The sequence below is a fragment of the Stomoxys calcitrans genome, chromosome 1 (assembly GCF_963082655.1).
Source record: "Stomoxys calcitrans chromosome 1, idStoCalc2.1, whole genome shotgun sequence".
In the NCBI taxonomy this organism is placed as follows: domain Eukaryota; kingdom Metazoa; phylum Arthropoda; class Insecta; order Diptera; family Muscidae; genus Stomoxys; species Stomoxys calcitrans.
In genome coordinates, this window is record NC_081552.1 from 170961047 (window position 1) to 170983521 (window position 22475).

General features: G+C 38.2%; 1 protein-coding gene across 1 annotated transcript in view; it reads right to left on the reverse strand.

Moving 5' to 3' along the window:
• Nucleotides 1-22475, reverse strand: part of LOC106090078 (putative carbonic anhydrase 3) — a 42903-nt gene that overhangs the window by 14997 nt on the left and 5431 nt on the right. The window contains exon 2 of the mRNA XM_013256149.2: nucleotides 2235-2692. Within this exon, the coding sequence (XP_013111603.2) occupies nucleotides 2235-2692 (458 nt within the window). The remainder of the gene's footprint in view (nucleotides 1-2234; nucleotides 2693-22475) is intronic.

The following is a 22475-nucleotide window of genomic DNA, read 5'->3' on the forward strand; positions in this document are numbered from 1 at the left end:
AACGCAATAAAGAAGCCAGATATGACGGTTCATTGGTATAAATTATCTTGTGGATCATTTGCAACAAGCGTATCTTAAGGAACGAGTTAAAAGAGACACCATATACTTGTCTGGCAAAGTCAGATACCCGGTCTCTTCTACGCAAACCAAAAATGTATCTAACGACATCGTTAAAGGCCACGTGCAATTTATTGCTATGAGTTACATCACAACCGTAAAAAACTTCGCAAGAGTATAATAGTTTCGACAGAATAAATGTCCTAGCCAAAAGCATTCTTATTGACAAAGGGGTATACTTTCGACTCATATATAAGTTTCGTAAAACGCCGTAGGTCCTGCCCACTGTCATACTGACATGATTCTTCCATGAAAGTCTATCATCAAACTCCAAACCAAGGTTTCTTGCAGATGAAACAATCTCAATTGGGGCTCCAGCAATTGCCACATCAAGATTGGGCGGCATTGTCACCCGAATCCTACCAATTACTTTGACTCCGACACCCGAATCCTACCAAGCACTTTGACTTTGTTGGATTTAAAAGTAGGCCGTTGGCGTTTGCCCATGTGTTTATGCTATCCAAGTCATTGTTTAGTCAAAGTACGCCATCGATCAGCCTCTCCGGCGAGGAGCTCATATACAGCTGTACGTCGTCGGCATACATATGAATACCACTGTTGCGCAACTGTCCAGGAAGGTCATTGCTATATAAGGAAAAAAGGAGTGGGCCCAATACAGACCCCTGTGGAACACCTCTTGAGACTGGAAGATAACTAGAACAGCGGCTATCAACACATACCGATTGGCTTCTATTCGTAAGATAGGAATATATAAGATCCGTTGTTCTTTCAGAAAATTTAAATAAATGTTTCAGTTTACGGCAAAGTATATTGGGATCAACGGAATCAAATGCTTTCGAATGATCTAAAAGAACAAGAAAGGCAACTTTATCGCTGTCAATATCACTCCTTACATCTTCAACTACTTTCAAAAGTGCAGTAGTGCAACTGTGCTTTGGCCGGAAACCAGATTGAAAATCTGTTAGCAGCGAATTATTCGCAATATATTCAGATATTTTCCCCCCACCAAACACTATCATCATTGAAAATGTAATGAAAATCGCTTCAGTCGTTTTTGAGTCTATACGGACCAAACAAACAAAACCCGACACTTTTATTTTAATACCCAGAACCGAAGGATGGGGGTATATTAATTTTGTCAATTCGTTTGCAACACATCGAAATATCCATTTCGGACCCTATTAAAGTATATAGATTCTTGATCGTCGTACAAATCTAAGATGTCCGACCGTCTGTATGCTACAGAGTTTAAGTTAAGTTCGAAGATGTGCTATATCAGACTATATCTTGTTATAGTCCCCATATAGGCTGATCTGCCGATTAAAACCACATTTATTAACTGATTTCGGTGAAATTTAGAAAAGTGAATTGCGGAGGGCACCTTAGCGCAGAGGTAAGCATGTTGGCCTATGAAAAGCTGCCCAGGAGTTCGAATCCTGACGAGAACATTAGAAAAAAATTTTCAGCAGTGGTTATACCTTCCTTATGCAGGTGACATTTGTGAGGTACTTTGCCATGTAAAAATTTCTCCCAAAGAGGTGTCATACTGCAGCACGCCGTTCAGACTCGGCAGAGATCCCTTTTCATTGAGCTTAGACTTGAATCGGACAGTACTCATCGATATGTGAGATTTTTGCCCCAGTTTCTTAATGGAGTGTTCATAGACTAATTTACATTTGAGTTGCGTTAGACCTCTCGTCATTCGTGCTGAGTATGGTAAAGATGGGACTATTTGTGGTTATAGCGGTCACATATACCGATTTCACTGAAATTTGATACAATGAATTGTATTATATCCTTCCCAAATATGTTGGAGATCGGACTGTATTTGAATATAGCTGCCATATAGACCAAAATTGTATTTTGCCATCTTAAAAAGACCCTGTATTAGACCCTTCTAGGTCCGTGCTGAGTTTGGTCCAAATCGGACCATATTTCGATATATCTGTTATAAGTCAATAATTGTTCCATTTTCAACGGTTTTTGAGGAAATGGTGTCAACAAATATATCAGGGATGGTGGGTCTCCAAATATCGGCCAGGCTGAACTTATTGCCTTTTTACTTGTTGTATAGTGAAGATTTTTTTTTTTCTAGTTTTCAACAATTTGGCATTTTTTTATGGTAATTACTATTTACATTTATAACACATATTTACCTCATAAAAAAATGCCATTACAGCTACGCCATCGTCTCTGAGCGAAGCTTCAGCAAAATCATTATATTTGGTATTACGAAACACGATATGCAACTCCATTGGAAATGTCACATTGTTGATGCGATCTTCACTGCCCACACTGTTGTCCTCACCCCAATGGAAATGTAACTGCTGGAATTCATATTTCCCTTTGCCTTCTAGCGGACCTTGCGATATATATGGAGCATGATCTTCATATTCCAAATTTACTTGTACAGTGTGGCCATTGTTGGTGATTGTGGCGTTAACTGGCTTCTTATCAAAATGCTCATAAATAATATCAAGGTAGAATCTATCGATTACATCCAGATCGTTGATTGCAATGGGACTTTGATGCTTGCCAGCACATTGGTTGTAGTGTTCACTCCAATGATCTGGCCCCATAGTACCGTAGTAGGTGAATTCAGAGTCCCCATTAACTGTAAATATAAGAGAGGGGATCAAAGTTAGAACGAAATTAAATCCATTGTTGTTGTCTTCATTTCTCTTTAAAGAATGTCTCTGATTTGGTATTCAACAAAATTGGATAATGCTCATAGATAGAGTAACAAAGCCGTTTTACAAAAACCTCGATTCCATGTTTTTTGAGTTGTGTGAGAAAATCAAGCACAATAACCCTGATCAATAGGGTTTCTTTTGTTTGCACTCATTTTGTTGTTGCATCTATCTCAACTTGGTGCATTATTTCCAAATCCGACAAAAGCTTTTCTTCAACAACTGTAACAATTTGAAACTACACCTTTTTGTTAGTGAAAACACTTTTTTTGTGAAAATAGGACATAAGCAATATTGAGTTAAAATAGCAAACATTTTCTGCTGTTTTTAAATGTTTAAGCGAAGTTGCCTAAAAATGTAATAAATACTTCAAAAATTTTTATGTTTCCTATTATCTCTTTATTTTAAGGGTGCATTGTGGAAGTAATTTTTCAATTTTCTATAATTTTTAAATGATTTTAAATAACAGCAAACAAAATAACTATACTCATAAAAAAAAACCTTGCTGAAAATAGGAAACACTGTCTGCTGATTGTTATTAGTTAATTTTGCTGTAATTACAGCAATAGTTCTGCAATTTCAGAACAGCAGGCTTACTGCTGAAAAGTCTGTTGTTTGCTGCTCAATTTAAAATGGGTTTATTAGAAGAAATAAAATCTTTGTATGTACGGCCGGGCCGAATCTTGGGTAACCACCAGGGCTAAGGGCTCAAGATTTCAAATCCAGTGATCCGTTTACAAGGGGCATATATCTGTTTGTAGACCGATTCTAATCATATTTGGAAGTCACAACTCAAGTCTTTGTTCTAAATTTCATCCAATTCGGATGAAAATTGAGGCATCCTAGGGCTCAAGAAGTCAAATCCGGGGATCGGTTTATATGGGGCTGTATCTGTTAATGTACCGATTCTAATAATACTTGAAATAGATGTTGAAAGTCATAACACAAGTTTTTGTTCCATATTTCAGCCAAATCGTCTGAAAATTGAGGCTTGTAGGGGCTCAATAAGTCAAATCGGGGAATCGGTTTATATGGCGGCTATATCCAAATCCGAACCGATATGGCCCACTCATGGTCCTCAACGACGTACATAATTAGGAAGCATCTGTGCAAAATTTCAAGTGGCTAGCTTTACGCGTTCAACCGCTATCGTGATTTCGACAGACGGACGGACATGGCTGGATCGACTCAGAATGTTGATATATCAGAGTTATATCAAGTCATTGTGTAAAATTTCAGCCAATTCGAATAAGAATTACGCTCTTTAGGCGCTCAAGAAGTAAAATAGGCAGATCGGTTTATATGGGACCTGTATCAGGCTATAGACCGATTCAGACCATATGTGACACATATGTTGAAGGCCACGGGGCCATGGAGCCGTTATACACAATTTCAGCCAAATCGGATAATAATTGCGCCATCTACAGACTTAAAAAGTCTAAATCCAAGATCGGTTTATATGTTAGCTATATCAGGTTATGAACCGAAGTGAAAACACGCCATGCAAAATTTCAGCTAAATCGTAAAAGAATTGCGCCCCCTAGCGGCTCAAGAAGTCAAGATCCAAGATCAGTTTATATGGCAGCTATATTAAAACATGAACCGATAGGGCCTATTTACAATCCCAACTGACCTACCCTAATAAGAAGTATTTGTGCAAAATTTCAAACGGCCAGCTTTACTCCTACGAAAGTAAGCGTGCTCTCGACAGAAAGACGGACGGACGGACATGGCTATATCGACTTAAAATCTCACACTTTATGGGGTCTTAGAGGAGTATCTCGAGGGGTTAGAAACAGAATGATGAAATTAGTATGCCCACATCCTATGGTGGGAGGCATAAAAAGGGGGAAAAAAGATTGCGCCCACAAACTCATTCCGCACACAAAACGATAACCTTTTGTTGTTGTTATTTATTCTACACTTGAAAAAATTGAAAATTGAATTTGAAAATTTTGCTCATAAACATTCCACTAAGGAACAAGGGCAAACTTCTCACATATCAAAGAGTGCATAGGACACGTTTAAGCTCAATGATTAGGGGCCTCCTTTTCATAGCCGAGTCCGAACGGCATGCTGCAGTGCGACACCTCTTTGGAGAGAAATTTTACATGGCATAGTACCTCAAAAATATTGCCAGCATTAGGAGGGGAAAGCCACCGCTGAAAATTTTTTCTGATGGTCTCGCCAGGATTCGAAATCAGGCGTTCAGCGTCATAGGCGGACGTGCTAACCTCTGCGCTACGGTGGCCTCCATTTATTCTACACACTGTTAGTTAAATAATTTTGAGCACAGAGAGCGCACATGCGTGTTATAGCATAGTAAAAACGAGTCATCGTTATTGTAAACAATACACAGCGCACATGCGTCATGTGTATCCAGTAGGAATGAAGCAATAATGCAGCATTTCCCTGTTTAAAATACCTTTGCACTGTTGTTGTTCTACTTTACTACACCCGTGTTTCCTCACAGAAGCGAAAAGTAAGAAGGGACAATACTTTGTCATACATTGCACACATACATAGATAGACCACAAAAATAACAACAAAACTGGCACAGCCATATTTAAGGAAGCTTTTAAATGAGATATTGACCAGTATGCAAATGGAGATGTGTGTTTTAGTGGCTGTTTACATTCCATAGGGATTTTTTCATATAATAATGGTATAAGCAGTGTGGGCATTAGCAGAGAAATAAAATTGACATGAGACTTTTCGTCACCTTCATACCAATGGCAGCAATGGCTATGTGTACAAGTATCCGTTGATCAGGTAATTTCTTTTCAACAAATTAAAATCTTGGACTCCCTTTGGGAAAGTGCCCAAAGTAATCAAAACACATGACAGGCCGTAAAAGCAAACATAAATAATAGCATTGAATAAAAAGCAAAACATGTTTTCACTCCAATATTTTGGCAGATGTTTGTGCTTAAAACAGCAGGTTTTGTTGGCTGAAATAGCCGTACGAAATGTTTGCTAAAACAGCAGCACTATATTTGCTGAAACAGCAGTAATGTCTGCTTTCTCTTTTTCAACAAAACAATACTGTTGTTTTAGCTAATATTTTTGCTGTTTTGAATAACAAATTGCGTTGGGTGTGGTCATTAGCTCGACTCCCTTTGGAAAAAAACGCCCAAAGTAATCAAAACACATGACAGGCCGTAAAAGGTAAACATAAATAATAGCATTAAATAAAAAAATATTTTTTTTATTTCAGCAGCATTCTTGTTTTAACATTTGTTAATATTTTAACATAAATTGAAACAGGAGGTTTTGTAAGCTGAAATAGCAATACGAAATGTTTGCTAAACCAGCAGCACTATGTTTGCAGAAACAGCAATAATGTCTGTTTCCCTTTTCAGCAAACAAGAACTGTTGTTTTGGCAAACATCTGTGCTGTGTTGAATGTACTAAAACCCTATTTATGCTTGGAAACAAAAATGTAATCCTAAAATTGGGAAAAAATTATATAAAAATTTTGTATAGTTATATAAAAAAGATATTTTAATATCAGCAGACAATGTTTGCGACCAAATTTTTGAAGACATTATTGATTTAAAACCAAATGGTGGTTTCATCATTAAATTAAATCTCCCACGGCTGTCAACTAATAAACAAGTTGGACAACCATTGGTTCGGTAGTTATCCCTGTGGTAAGTGCCAGCCAAAAATAACTAATCTTGAACGCATCTTCTTCTTATATATAGAAATCAATTTGTGTTTGTTTGTTTGTGTGTTCCTTATAGACTCAGAAACGGCTGAACTGATTCTTTTGAAATTTTCACTGATGGTGCATAATGATCCCGTGGTGAAAATAGTGTACTACATTTTTTGATATCTGAAGGAGGAGCGGACCCTCCCCCTTACTCTAATTTTCAGAAACGCCAGATCTCGGAGATGGATGGTGCGATTTAAGCGAAATTTTGTGTGCTCTCTTATAGTAACCTACAAACAAAAATTGGTACTCAAATTTCGGATGGGGTACCTAGGGGGAGCGCCCCATTCCCAAAACCTACCAAATATATATATATATATACATCAATCACGACAATGTGGGACTCAAATGATATTTGATATCCACTTCGGACCAAGTGTTTAAGGGGCCCATCCCAACCCCCAAAACACCCCTAAATCGGACATATTTACCGTCCATGGCAATATGGGACTCAAATAAAAGGTATTTGCGAGTAAAATACGAATCTAATATCCAAATTTGGGACAAAGTTTCTGGGGGTCCTCCCTTTCCCCAAAACACCACCAAACATGACTTATTTACTGACTATGGCAATATGGGGCTTGAATAAAAGGTATTTGAGTGTAGAATACGAATCTGATATCCAAATATGGGACCAAGTGTTTGGAGGCCGCCTCTCCCTAAAAACATCCCCAAAGAAGACAAATTTACGACCAAAGCAATATGGGACTCAAATGAAAGGTCTTTGGAAGTAAAGCACGAATCTGATATCAATGTTCGGGAAAAGTGTCTATGGGGCCACCCCACACCTATAACACCACCCAAATAGGAAGTATTTGCTGATATTGTAATATGAGGCTCAAATAAGAGGTATTTTAGAGTAGAACACAAATCTGATTTTCAAACCGGACAGGTTTGCCGACTATGGAAAAATGGAGCTCAAATGAAGGCTATTTGGGAGTAGACCATGAATCTGACATCAACATTCGGGCCCAATTGTCTATTCGTATTCATATGTCGTATTTGCTCACCAAGACAATTTGGGTCTTCAAGACCGTGCAGCTCAATATTTATAGTTTTTAGGGCCCATACCCCAGACCGGACATATTTGCTGGGTTTTTCAATAGGGGGTTTAAGTGAATGGTATTTGAGATTAGAAAACGAATTGGATATCCAATTTTGAGGCCAATGGCAATATGGGGTTCAAATATATGAGAATAGAGCACGTTGCTGATATATTTTCAGGGCTTAGTGATTGGGGGACCACCCCACTCCCCAAAACACCCCTAAATCGGGCATATTTACTGACCAAGTCAGTGTGGGGCTTAAATGAAAGGAATTGGAGGTAGAGCAAGAATTGTTACAAAAATATCCCACAAACAGCAATTTTTTACTGACCATTGCAATATGGTGCTCAAATAAAGGTATTTGGGAGTATAATACGAATTTTATATCCAAATATAGGACCATGTATTTTAGGCATCACCCCTTCCCCAAAACATTCCCCAAAGGTTAAACATTTTTCGACCATGACAATATGTGGCTCAAACGAAAGGTATTTGAAATTAGAAAACGAATTTGAGAACCAATCTTGGGGCCATGTGTTTGGGGGACGCCTCATCCTATAAACTCCCCTCAAAGCCAATTGCAAAAAAATGAGTTTAAATAATTGGTATTTGAGAGAAGAGCACGATGATGATATTTTTCAGGGCCAAGTGTATGGGGGACCACTTCACCCCCGAAAACACCACTAAATCAGAAATGATGAGAATATCAGGCTGAAATGAAGTATTTTAAGAATGGAGTACACCTTATATCCAAACTTAAACTCGTAGACCAAAAAAGATCATATGGGATTCAGATAAAGGCACTTATATTGTTAAACTGTTTGTCAAGCGATATACTATTTTCGTTGCATGGTGTTTCACTAAAAGCTCTTTAATTGTCGAAAATAAGTATTTCCAGGAAAATGTTGTTCCATATAAAGTAAAAGAAGGCGCAGCGGAGCGGGCCCGGTCCAGCTAGTAAACTATAAAAGAACTATGTATTTGAAAAATATAATAAAAATCATATAATCGCCATGTCAAAATTGTTTAAAGAAGAGTTGTGTCATCTGTCATCAGAACTGGATGGTATTTGATCTGTATGGTCCATTGGAAAAAGAGATGGCATAACGTTCGTAACACCCATAATTTGGCTACATATGGTATATGAGGGGATAATTATCGTATAGTTATCATACGCGCCCATGTTCAATAAATCTAATTGTACATACAGAAATAATTTCAAATGGTTGGTGCTTTGTCAGAGATTCTCGACAAATCATGGGTGTTAGAACTAAATGACATCTCTTTTTCCACCGGGCCATAACCGTAGGCATTTCACGCTTTTCTGAAGAACCCATGGTTTGCCTTGGTGACGCAATTCTATTTTAAAGTACTGGTGATACGCAATTTCGACTAAGTCCTATATAGTTCTTATTGTTTTTAAATTTTTCAAATGTATACATAGTATATCTATATTCAGCACGAATAAAGTAAAAACTATTTGGATCAACCACACAACATCTTCTTTGCAATTTATGTCGTAAAACCAACAATAAATATTTCTTAGTGTAAGAAAAAACAAAAACTAGGTCAAAATCAGAAATCATCGTCTGTTGCCGGATTTAGAAACAAAGCGCCAATTGCGATGGAAACACATAAATAATCGGATGAAACAATCAATTTTACATGTCTTTTAATATACGTAGATATTTTCATTTTCATTTTTCATTTCCAGATAAATCTGTTTTTTTCATGTTGTAAACCAGCGTAACACTTTATTCCTCCGCCTTGATCATTTCCCGGGAAAGCGGAAAATATTATCCAATCTCAGCAATTTCCGCTACCTTACATATTATCATTATCATATCCATGTTTGCACGCTGTTATAAAGTTTCAGCATAGTAAAAGGAACTTTAAGCGATCCTATATCGTCAAAAAGGCCAAATAGATAGATATGGGAAGATCATATTTTTCGTTTTGTAGTTCGTAAACCCCAATTTAGAATATTTTATATTGGGTTGCCGAAAAAGTAATTGCGGATTTTTTAAAAGAAAGTAAATGCATTTTTAATAAAACTTAGAATGAACTTTAATCAAATATACTTTTTTTACACTTTTTTCTAAAGCAAGCTAAAAGTAACAGCTGATAACTGACAGAAGAAAGAATGCAATTACAGAGTCACAAGCTGTGAAAAAATTTGTCAACGCCGACTATATGAAAAATTCGCAATTACTTTTTGGGCAACCCAATATTTATTTATGGGAAGTGAAGCTAATGTTTATCACCAAATATGGTGAAGTTCGAATATCAACGTCAGGGGTGAGCTGCAGAAGTGATCCCTCGGCTAAACAGAAGAAAGGCGGATTGGGATGAATTTCGGCATACATTCTGCACGATTATCCCCTTGAGACCAGAAAAGAAAGTGGAAATTGCAGAGGATATAGACAACATGATGAAGCGGATCAGGAAATCCCTGAATGACTCGCTTGGACTCGCATGTCCTAAAGCCAAGCCAAGGGGCAAACAACGATCGCTATAGCGATGGTGGGAGCCTCAAGAGCCTTACACGATTGGACATCTGTCATTTATAAGGCTGAGCTTAGAAAATACCAGGACGAGCTAAGAAAGTCTCAGAACAAAACATGGGTGGAATTTTGCAGCTTCGTGGATGATACATCTGAGGTCTCTAGGCTAAGGAAGATCCTATCCTCGAAACCTATTACGGTGGGACATATTCAGAAGTCAGAGAATGTATGGACAATGTCTAGTGAGAAACACTAGAAATACTCCTTCATACACATTTCCAGGAAAACTCTCCAACGGACAAAGTGGGTTAATGGGGAAATTGAGTCAGAGTCGAAAATTTGGGCGATAAAAAGTTTCGACTCCTTTAAGTCGCCAGGACCTGGTGATGTATCACCATTTGAATTCTAAGCTATGTCCGATAGACGGTCTCCTTAGCTTATAGAAATATACTCTGCTTGTAATAACATTTCACATATATCTGTAGGATGGAGGGACACAAAGGTCATTTTCATGCCAAAAACAGAAAAACCTTACCACACAAAGGCGAAAGATTTTCGTCCTATTAGTTTGTCATCCTTTATGCTTTTAAGGCAAAAACCTCTGGAGATCGCATGTATCGGCAACAGATTGCATATAGTAAGGGCAAGTCCACTGAAACAGCCCTTTACAACCTAGTCGCCTACATAGAGGGCTCTCTCACTGGCAGCTGGAGCTGGAGTTTCTCGGCATCAACACTACGGCGAGAAAGTTTATTAATAACTTATTTGCTAAAGATGTTTTACAGCAGGCTTGGTATCTGGTAATCTAACAAGTAAAAGCGTGCTTAGTTCGTCCGGGTCGAATCTTATATACTTTCCACCATGGATTGCATTTTTGGAGTTCTTTGTCCGATATCTCGTTTGAGATAATAAACGACAATGGATAAGAATTTCTATGCTATATCAAGCTATATCAAGTTATGGTCCCATTCGAACCATAAATGAATTCAATGTTGAAGACCATATTAGAGTCATTGTGAAAATTTTCAGCCAATTCGGGTTAGAATTGCGCATACAGGGGCTCAAGAAGTAAAATCGGGAGATCGGTTTATATGGCGGCTGTATCAGGCTATAGACCGATTCAGACCATATTTGATACGTATGTTAGAGGTCATGAGAGAAGCCGTTGTAATCGGGTAATAATTGCCCCCACTATAGGCTCAAGTAGTCATGATCGGAGATCGGTTTATATGGCAGCTATATCAGGTTATGGACCGATTTAGACCACATTTAGCACAGTTGTTGAAGGTCAGAAAAAACACCTCATGCTGCCCTAGAGGCTCAAGAAGTCAGGATCCATGATCCGTTTATATGGCAGCTATATCAAAACATAGATCGATATGGCCCATTTACAATCCCAACCGACCTGCACTAATAACAAGTCCAAAATGTCATGCGCCCAGCTCTATTTTTCAGCTTAATCGTACAATAATTGCGCCCCCTAGAGGCTCAAGAAGTCAGGATCCATGATCGGTTTATATGGCAGCTATATCAAATCATAGACCGATATGGCCCTTTTACTATCCCAACCGACATACACTAATAACAAGTTTTTGTCCAAAATGTTATGCGCCTAGCTTTACTCCTTCGAAAGTTAGCATGCTTTTGCCGGAGAGATGGACGGATTGACATGGCTAGATCGACTTAAAATGTTACGACCATCAAGAATATATGTACATACTTTATGGGGCGTTAGACGAATATTTCGAGGTGTTACAAAGAGAATGACGAAATTAGTAAGCCCCCATCCTATGGCGGGGGGTAAAAAAGGATGGGTCAGCAGAGGAACGCCTCAAGGAGGTGTATTGTCTCCTCTACTTTGGAATATGGCAGTTAACAATATGTTATCTCTGGAACAAAAAGGTATAAAAACTATCGCGTATGCTTATGACATGACTATTGCATTTAGGGCTATTGCACTCCTAGAGATATACCTCAGGAAGCTCTTAGTGCGTCCACAGTGGGTTACCAAAAGTGCTCTAGGCGTAACTTAACACCTGTCTCAACAAAATTTTCAGCGGTGGTTATCCCCTTACTAATGCTGGCTACATTTGTAAGGTATTCTGCCATGTTAAAATTTCTCTACCAAGTGGGGTTACTATGCGGCACGCCAATCGGACTCGGCATAAAAAAGGAGGCCCCTTATCGTTGAGGTTAAACTTTAATCGGACCGCACTCATTGATATGAGAGGAGTGTCTCCTTAATGGAATGTTCATAAGAAATTTAGTTAGTAGTTATGCACTGGGAGTGTACTCCATTTGTCAGATCTTTAATGCTATATGGTGTTGTGCTCTGGTGGACGGCGCTTCAAACGTCCACCTGCTGTTCAATACAAGGCCGGATCCAAAGGATGGTTTGTTGTGCATCACAGCCGCATTAAGGACGAAACTATCTAATGCACTGAATTTAATGGTACACCGAATGCCTCTGGACATTGTGACGTGCAAATTGCTACTACCACTGCAGTGAGGCTAAGGAAGCTTTCTCTTTGGTCATGACACGGATACGGACACTGCGTTATCCTCGATACAATGTCCGATGTTCCTTTGAGATACCGGGAAAGAACTCGACAAATGCGATCCACGGTGGAGGGTATATAAGATTCGGCCCGGAATAGGTAGGGGTCTTCCATAACTCACTGTGCCATATTTCATCGAAATCGGATGAAAAATGGAGAATTAATTGCCTCAACACTTTAAGTCTGGAGATCGGTCTACATAGCGGTTATAGAGAACTACAGTCCGATTTTATGAAATCAGAAAGTCAGTTTTGGATACAAAGAATAAGAAATAATAAAAAAACGTTGCAAAATGATTTCAATTACCAAAATATCTAAACATTTATTAATATCCAAAAAACGTATTTATTGGGAATTTACCCAATAAACATCCAAGCATTGGGTATTTACCCGGTAGAAACCCATCTCTATGGATTACACATTGGCTGCGCCGCTTTTTGATAAAAAGTACTGTACTGTATTCCTGATATGACCCCGATGGGAACTGCAATATCCCTGGAGAGATCTCGCGGAGATCCTTGCAATTAAGGAAGTTGTGGAATGGCATAAATATCTTCTCAGACAGCCAGGCAGCCATTAAATCTCTGGGAAACATATTTCTGAATTCAAAATCCCCCTCGACTGCCGCAGATTTTTCAACTACAATAGATGTCTGAACAGTTCAAAATCCACCTGTTTTGGGTGTTTGGCCACAGAGATATCGCAGGGAATTATAGAGCAGACAATCTTGCGAGACTAGGAACTACCTAACATATTCCGGGGGTAAGCCAAGTCTTTAGGAACAGGCCCGAAGGGCAACGAATGAAAGATGTAAAAAAGGGAAGTTGTGAACACTCCAAAATTATGTGGCCTAATCTTGACTCCACCGCTCTACTGTCGCTGGCTCGAACAGACGTCTCAGTCATTGTGTCCATCCTGACCTGATCCAGACTGAAGGGTGTAAGGCGACTTCTGCAGAAGCTGTGAGGCCGTCAAGGAAGAAGAGGCTATACAACATCTGCTGTGTGTGTGTATAGCGCTTGTAGTCAGAAGTAGTTCCACTTAAGGTTCTCATTTCATTGAGAACTTGTTTGATTTAGCTGATCTGATTTGCGGATGTGGGCTTTTTAAAGCCATCTAGATGGTTAAATAGTAGGAATAAGAAGGCATCTTCCTTCTCCTAATCGTGTGGTTTCACAATGAAAGAAAACGTCTAAGTGAATCTGATGGCAGACTGCCACTTAGACCTAACCTATATGTATTTAATAGGATCGCCGATCAATATTTCGCGGTGTTAGGAACGGAATGACTAGCTTAGATTTTTATTTAATTAAAATCAGTCAATTTTATGAATTTTCCATCTGTTAAGGTTACTTATTATAATTTAAACTTTTTTCTTGGTTCCTTGAGTTCTCATTTAGTCAGATTATATTAAGGTTGCTCGGATATATATAAAAAATCAAAATCAACAACTTGCTTAACAGCTTTAATACTAAATCTGAAGAATATATGTGGAATTAGTAACTCAGAATACATTAAGTGTGAATATGGATATGACAATGTTTTAGGGTTTGTTGGTCTCTTGAGCCATATAACAATTATTTTACAATGTTGGTTTGTAAATCTTTTATTCATTTATACGAGCTACATGTATATTGACAGTATAGTTTCGGTACATAGAACAAGGAAATATATGACAAAAACTTTGAAAACTTTGGGAAATACTTCGAACTATTGGTAGTGGCTATCCTTCTAACTAAATAAGGCTCCTACTAAATTGTCCATGGTGGACAATGCACAGTGGTCTTGAATAGAAATCCATAGCCCAAAGTCTACACTTCGGTTCCAAAATAAATTAAAATAAGTAAAATAATCTTATATACCCTCCACCATGGATCGCATTTGTCAAGTTCTTTGAATGACATTTTTAAATAGAAAAACATCAGTCATAGAAAAACAGCACTTCCAAAATTTCAGGTAAATCGAGTAATAATTGTGCCCTCCAGAGGCTCAAAAATCAAAATGGGAGATCGGTTTATATGGCAGCTATATACTTGGAACAGTTGTTGGAAGTCCAATACCAAATAGACATATGCAGAATTTAAAGAATTAAGAATTGCGCCCTCTAAAAGCCCAAGAAGTCTAATCGGGAGATCGGTTTATATGGCGCCTATATCAGGATATGGACTAATTTAAACCATACTTGACTCACTTGATGGAAGTCAAAATAAAACACTTCATGCAAAATTTCGGCCAAATCGAATACGAATCGCGCCCTCTAGAAGCTCAAGAAATCAAGACCCAAGATCGATTTATATGGCAGCTATATCAGGTTATGGACCGATTTAAACCATACTTAGCACAATTGTCGGAAGTCATAACGAAACACGACGTGCAAAATTTCAGATCGGATAGGAATTGCGCCCTCTAGAGGCTCAAGAAGTCTAATCGGGAGATCGGTTTATATGGCGGCTACATCACCTTATGAACTGATTTAGACTATACTTGGCACATTTGTTGGGAGTCATACCAGAACACTTCAAGCAAAATTTCAGGCAAATGGGATAAGAATTGTGCCCTCTAGAAGTCAAGACCCAAGGTCGGTTTATATGGTAGCTAAATATATCAGATTACCAACCGATGTAGACTATACCTAGCACAGTTGCCGGAAGTAATACCTAAACACCACATGCAAAATTTCAGCCAAATCGGATTAGACTTGCGCCCTCTAGAAGTTCAAAAAGTCAAGATCCAAGATCGGTTTATATGGCAGCTATATCAAAACATGGGACGATTTGGCCCATTTACAATGCCAACCGACCTACTAATTAGAAGTATTTCCGCAAAATTTCAAGTGTCTGCTTTACTCCTTCGAAAGTTAGCGTACTTTCGAGAGACGGACGGACGGGCATGGCTAAATCGACTTAAAATGTCATGACGATGTCTTAGAAGCATATTTCGAGGTGTTACAAACGGAATGACGAAATTAGTATACCCCCCATCCTATGGTGGAGGGTATAAGAATAATCAATTTCGGCACATAAACCCACTGCAGTCGTGTTTACATACCGTGATCGATCCAGGATCAACCCTGCGGCTACAATAACATCATTTTATAGATTACCCATCTTTTAACATGATTATCTAATATTGGCCAGTAGTTTCTGAATTCCAAGCTATTACACTTTCCAGCCTTTAGTAGCGCAGACTAAACTTAAGAGTCAGTTAAGTCAGCGTATTCCCATACATATGTGAGTTTCTTTATATCCTGTATGTATACCCCAGTTACAGATTGGCTCTGGATGAACAACACATGAAATACTTGCTCAAAGTACAAGTTATAGCTAGCTGATATTTTGTGTTCATCATTAGGTCTACGATTAGCAATATTCCATATTAGAACTGCAAAAGGAGCTTTCTATCATATTGCATTATCATCCATTGGCGAAATAAGTTGAAACAGCTCAGGTTCGAGTATTAAAATATACATTTTCTCACATTGCCAGGAATATTAACTTGGTTGGGTCTCTGTTTACGCACATAAGCCAGACAGCAGCTTGTCTTTCTCTTTCAAAATGAGATAACTTATGTTAGTATGTAATTGCCTTCAACCGTATCCGCTTGATAACTTTCTCTTGATACCTTAAAACAATCAAAAATTCAGTGAGCATTTTTAGATGCAAAATCATTTGGACGTTGCATTTATCGAGGTCTTACTGCAACTGCAAAATTTACTTTTAGTCTAGAACGTCTGAGTGAGTCTAATTTTATTGATGGCAATATCTTCGGCAAATATATTTAGAAACAATAATAGAAACGTTGTGAGTGTGGTTTTTGACCGACATTACCACAAAGTGAAAATAAGAAAATCGAGCAGATATTGTTGCCCTTGTCCATCAATGACGGGTGTGAGAACACAATGACATTGGCAATTTCACAATGTCCGGGTTTGAGAGATAATGCAGTTGTAGGTGCATGACATAAATGTTATACATGAAATGACATGCTTTATGCTGTTTTGCCAATTAATTTTCGAAAAATATCTCAATTCAGGTGGGTATTTTCTAAATTTCCTACTTGAGGTTGGTACTATGTTTGCTATTCGCGATATATTTTCGCTATTACTTTTTTTAGATAATAGGTTTTGAAGCAAAAAAACTTGCTGATTTAGTTTAGAAGGACACACCTCCTCATTACTTACGGTGAAATTTTAATAAAAGTATTATCAATGAGATTTTTGTAGAGCTTCATAAAATTAATCCCGAAAAACATGTGTTTCCAGCCTTTAGGGCGAAATAGCATCTATTAGCCCATATAACGATTTGCTTTATTTCAAAAACGGTACAATGTTTGGTGCATCGATACCATCAATTTCGAGTTGTCTTTATCTACTGACTGTCACATTTTAGCTGACTCTTTTACGACTTTATTCTATTCTATTCAGCTTTCGGAATTGTTGTGAAAAACTTTAACAAAATTTAATATTTTTTTAAGCCATTAGCGCAAAAAGGCATTTATTTATATCACATGTTCTTAGCTTATATTTTTTATAAGGAGTTTGACAGATGTTCACGTTAAAAAGCCGAATAGAGTGCCAACCCTTTTTCAAGAATGACAGTTACTACTTTCAATGATATATTAGCCCTGTTTTATTCAAGTACTATACAGTACAGTGCAGCGAAAATTGACAACTAACCAGTATAACGAAGTTCTGCATACATTTTTAGGGCAGGCGTATAAAGAATCTCTGTCTTCAGGATTACCATTCTATGTTTTTCAAAATTAAGTGTGGCCACCTGCAGAAGTATCTCTATTGTGAATGGTTTAATAAAATTCAAACCAATTATTTATGAAATTACATTACGTGCACAAATATTATTATTAATACTAATTTGACTTCTTGCGATCACGATGGTACACGCAAACCGGTGCGGCAAAACGTCCGATGATATGATCAAGTGGTGAGAGATACCTCGAAACTTGGTGTCAGAGATTATAGAAGGAGAGTAGAAAATTGAGACGCTTGAAACCCTATCCTACAAACGGTATTACCATCTGTTGCCAGTTAAACAGTCCTGCACTGTATACATTTTTAATACCCCCACTATGGGATGGGGGTATACTAATTTCGTCATTCTGTTTGTAACACCTCGAAATATGCGCCTGAGACTCCATAAAGTATATATATTCTTGATCGTCATGTCATTTGAGGTCGATCTAGCCATGTCTGTCCGTCCGTCCGCCCGTCTGTCTGTCGAAAGCACGCTAACTATAGAAGGAGTAAAGCTATAATTTTGCACAAATACTTTTTATGAGTGTAGGTCGGTTGGGATTGTAAATGGGCCAAATCGGTTCACGTTTTGATACAGCTGCCATATAAACCGATCTTGGGTCTTGACTTCTTGAGCCTCTAGAGGGCGCAATTCTTCTCCGATTTGACTGAAATTTTGCACGCGGTGTTTTGTTATCACTTCCAAGTGCTTAATATTGTTCAAATCGGTACATAACCTGATATAGCTGCCATATAAACCGATCTGGGGTCTTGATTTCTTCAGATTTTAGAGGGCGCAATTCTTATCCGATTTAGCTGTAATTTTGCATGAGGTATTTTGGTATTACTTCCAACAACAGTGGTTAGCATGGTCTAAATGAGTTCATAACCTGATATAGCTGCCATATAAACCGATCTTGGATCATGACTTCTTGAGCCCATAGAGCGCGCAATTCTCATCCGATTTGGCTGAAATTTTGCATGAGAAGTTTTGTTATAATTCCCAACAACTTAGCTTAGTATGGCGCAAATCGGTAAATAATCTGGTATAGCTGCGGGATATTGATTTCTTGAGCTTCTAGAGGGCGCAATTCTCATCCGATTTGGCACAAATTTTATACAACGGCTTCTCTCATGACCTTCAACATACGTGTCCAATATGGTCTGAATCGATTCATAGCTTGATACAGCTCCCATATAAAACGATCTCTCAATTTTGCCCCTACAAGGCGCAATTCTTATCCGAATGGACTGAAATATTACACAATGACTTCTGCAATCTTCAGCATTCCATTCATTTATGGTCCGAATCAGACTATAACTTGATATAGCTGCACTAACATAACAGTTCTTATTCATTATTCTTTGTTTGCCTTAAAAGAGATATCGCGCAAAGAACTCGACAAATGCGATCCTGGTGGAAGGTATACAAGATTCGACCCGGCCGAACTTAGCACGCTCTTACTTGTTTTTATTATATTATGTTCAGACCAAAGCTGTTTTGAGCAAACGACTGGTTTCCTTTATAATGCTCTGAAAGCGACTCGTTTTTCCTTACAATTTATAGGGGCAAAACGACTCGTTTGCCACTAAAAGCATGTGGGCCCAAATAAATGCCTAAATTGTCCTAAGTAAACAGAGCCCCGAATAATGTCAAAAAATAAAATTCGATTTTTTTCCAAAAAAAAAAAAAATTACAGAATAAACAAAATTTTACAGATAAAGCTAGAAATAATAAATCTTAACAAAAGTGCAACATAACATTCATGTTGAAGATTTAAGAAATGCAATTTCCAAAACATTTCAACCGGATTTTACTTTTTTTCCGAAATAGATTTTTTCCTTGATTTATTTCACGAAAAATTATAATAAAAATACACTAAGCATCATCTTGAAAAATTGAAGCAGAAAATTTATAAATAACTCACTAACTAAAAGATGAATTACGGTAGGTTTGGGATCTGTAGATCTACAAAGATGGATTAGCAAAGGAACACCTCGAGGAAGTATACTGTCTCCTCTATTTTGGAATATAGCCATTAACAATATATTATTGTCTCTGGAAGAAACAGGTGTTAAAGAGGTGGCGTATGCAGATGATGTAGCTATTGCGATTAGGTGAAAGTTTCCCAACACTCTTAGAAGTATACTTCAGGAGTCCTACGTGCGACAGCGAAGTGAGCAAGTAATCTAGGCATAATTCCGTCTAAAGCCTAGTACTGACTTCATTCGCGTCGAAACTGCCTATTAAATTATTGCAAAATTCGACGCACTCTTTTCTTTGCCAAAACACAAACAAAAGTCTAACAACAATAAACAACAAAGACAACAACATTTAAGCAGAGTTGATTGGTGCCCATTTCGTGAGCATTTCATTACATTGGCAATTAGTTGGAGCGAAACGTATATTGGCGCAGCGACATGTCGCTACTATTTTGTTCATCTTAGTACCGCTTCTACGGAATGTGTTTGCATTTTCTTCGTCACCATTTTTTATAATGCGTTTTGACAGTTGTTCGGCCGAAAAGTTGAAGTCAGTACTAGGCTTAAGACAGAAGTAGTGCTTTTCAGCAGGAGATACAAGTTACCCACAGTGACACCTGTCTTCTTGAGTCGAGAGTTTTTCCATTTACTGAAAGCGCAAAATATCTTACGTTTTGTTGGACAGGAAATTTAACTTAAAATCAAACATTTTGAAAGGGACAAGAAAGGGGCAACTCTTGCCCTATAAATCTGCAAGTGAGCTATTGGCATAAGATGGGGTGTTTAAACTATGTGTCATACATTAGGTGTATACTGTAGTTGTCAGACCTATAATGATATATGGTGTTGCATTATAGGTCTGACAACTGCAGTATACACCTAATGGTGGACGGCGCTTCAAAAGTCCACCTACTGTTCAATACTTATCTCGATCCAAAGGATGGCTTGTTTGTTCATCACAGCCGCCCTGAGGACTACACTATCTGATGCACTGAACTAAAAGTGCTTTCTCTTTGGCTCTGCGGCAGCTGCAGACACCGTATTATCCTTGATACATGTCCGATGTTCCAGGAAGTGTGGATTAGACATTGCCTTAGACGTTTTAAAAAAAAGTACTGGACCAATAATCCTGATAGAACCGATTGGAACTATGATATCCCAGGTAATCGAAGTTTCATAGACTGCTATATGGATGAATCCAAACTAGACGACGAGGTGGGCATTGGGGTGTGCTCTGAACAACAAGGACAGGTCATATCGAAAAGGTTACCCGACCACTGTAGTTTGTATCAAGCGGAGATCCTTGCAATTAAATAAGTGGTGGAATGGCTAAGATATACTTACGACGATTGGCATAAATATCTTCTCACACTTCTAATAACCCTGGAGAATGTATTTTTGAATTCAAAAACTGACCTCGACTGTCGCAGATCTCTCAATAAACAGTTCAAAATTCACCTGTCCTGGGTGCCTGGCTACAGACATATCCCAAGGTATTGTAGAGCAGTTCAGCTTGCGAGACTAGAAAATAGTACACTTATAGGTTACAACATTTTGCAAATGTCGCTCTAATCCTTTCTAAGTGCTTCACTTTTTATATTTTCATGGATATGCGAAACTTGAAAAGTAAAAAAAATCATTGAATATGTTTCAAATTCGAATTATTTTCTACATAGAACTGCCAAATAAACCTAATTTAAAGCTGCATTAAGTTTTGTGAATACCGATGTTAATTTTTTTACATAAAAAGTAGAGGACGCGGACAAAATAAACATTTCCGAACATTCAAACAAAATTTGCTTGAATGACGGTATTCAGTTGTTTTGTGCGTAAAGTTTATCTAAATTAAGGCGATCACGAATATGCATGATATTCAGTGTACGGCACTTTTCAGGTGTATGTGCCTATGAAGTGATAGCAGCTGTTTTAAAGTGCTGCACTCTCCACCGTAAACTTGGCATGGTGTTAGAAATGCAACATTTTTTGCACTATTTACAGGCAACACCATTACAAACGAAAACTACACCCGGTGGTGGAGTTACATTTATTTGGTCAAACGAACACAAAATGTCGATTTCATTGCGACATGTCGATTAAATGCTACACTTTTTTGGTAAATATGTTTTCAGGATCAGGCTCGAAGGGCAACGAATGATATATGGGCACAAAGGTGGGTTATGAACATTGTAATATTATGTAGCCTAATTAAGACTTGAAGAGGTCTACCGCTTTGCTGTCGCAGAACAGAGAAGAACTGTCTGATCGGAAAACTTACTAACAGACTGAACGTTGCAAGTAATGACTTTTGCAGAAGTTGTGTGGACGTCGCGGAAGAAGAGACTAAAGAACCGACGCTGTGTGTGTCCCGCACGGGCAGTCAGAAGGGTTTCAACTTTAAGTTCTCATTTCTTTGAGAACTTGTCTGATCTAGCGGATGTGAACAATGTTCACTGATCACTCGCAAGTTGTTGAGCTTTTTAAAACAATCTGGATGGTTCAGTTGTATGAACTAGAAAGTTGTATGAACTAAAGCTGGTTCCCTGTCTGAAACGTTGTTTGGTTTTGAACGGATCGTGAAGGTTCTATCCCATTTTAATGAATGTATGCCAGCTACTATTAATCTCAAGAACACTCAACTCAAATAGGGCTTGAAACACTTTTGATCGTATAGAGCTGGCGAAAGCTGCTTTGCAGGCGACGAAATAATGGTAAGTATCGATTTGTCTCTTTTGAATCATTTTGTAGGAATTGGGGGGAATACCAGGCCTATGGTGGATTTATTGGGTCTAAATCGAAAGCCGCACTGAAAGGACTCAATTATCTGGTGGACTTTTCATCTCACCTTCAGTACACTTGAATATCTCGTAAAATCGATGAAAAGGATACTTATTCCTCCGGAAATGAGGCATGCTGTTTGTTTCCTTTCTAGTGTACAGGACCAAATGGAATCATTCTTCAGGCCGGATAACGCAAACGAGCTGATGTACATGCTGAAACCCCATGGGCTTCTGCTGCATTGGTGTTATTCAGCAGAGTCACTGCTACACTGAACTCATTCTGGCTAGACGGTATACATTCTATACCGTCCACAGGAATTGGTTCTGGGGTATCCTCATCGCTGGCACTATAGGTCACCGGTATATTTTAGTAG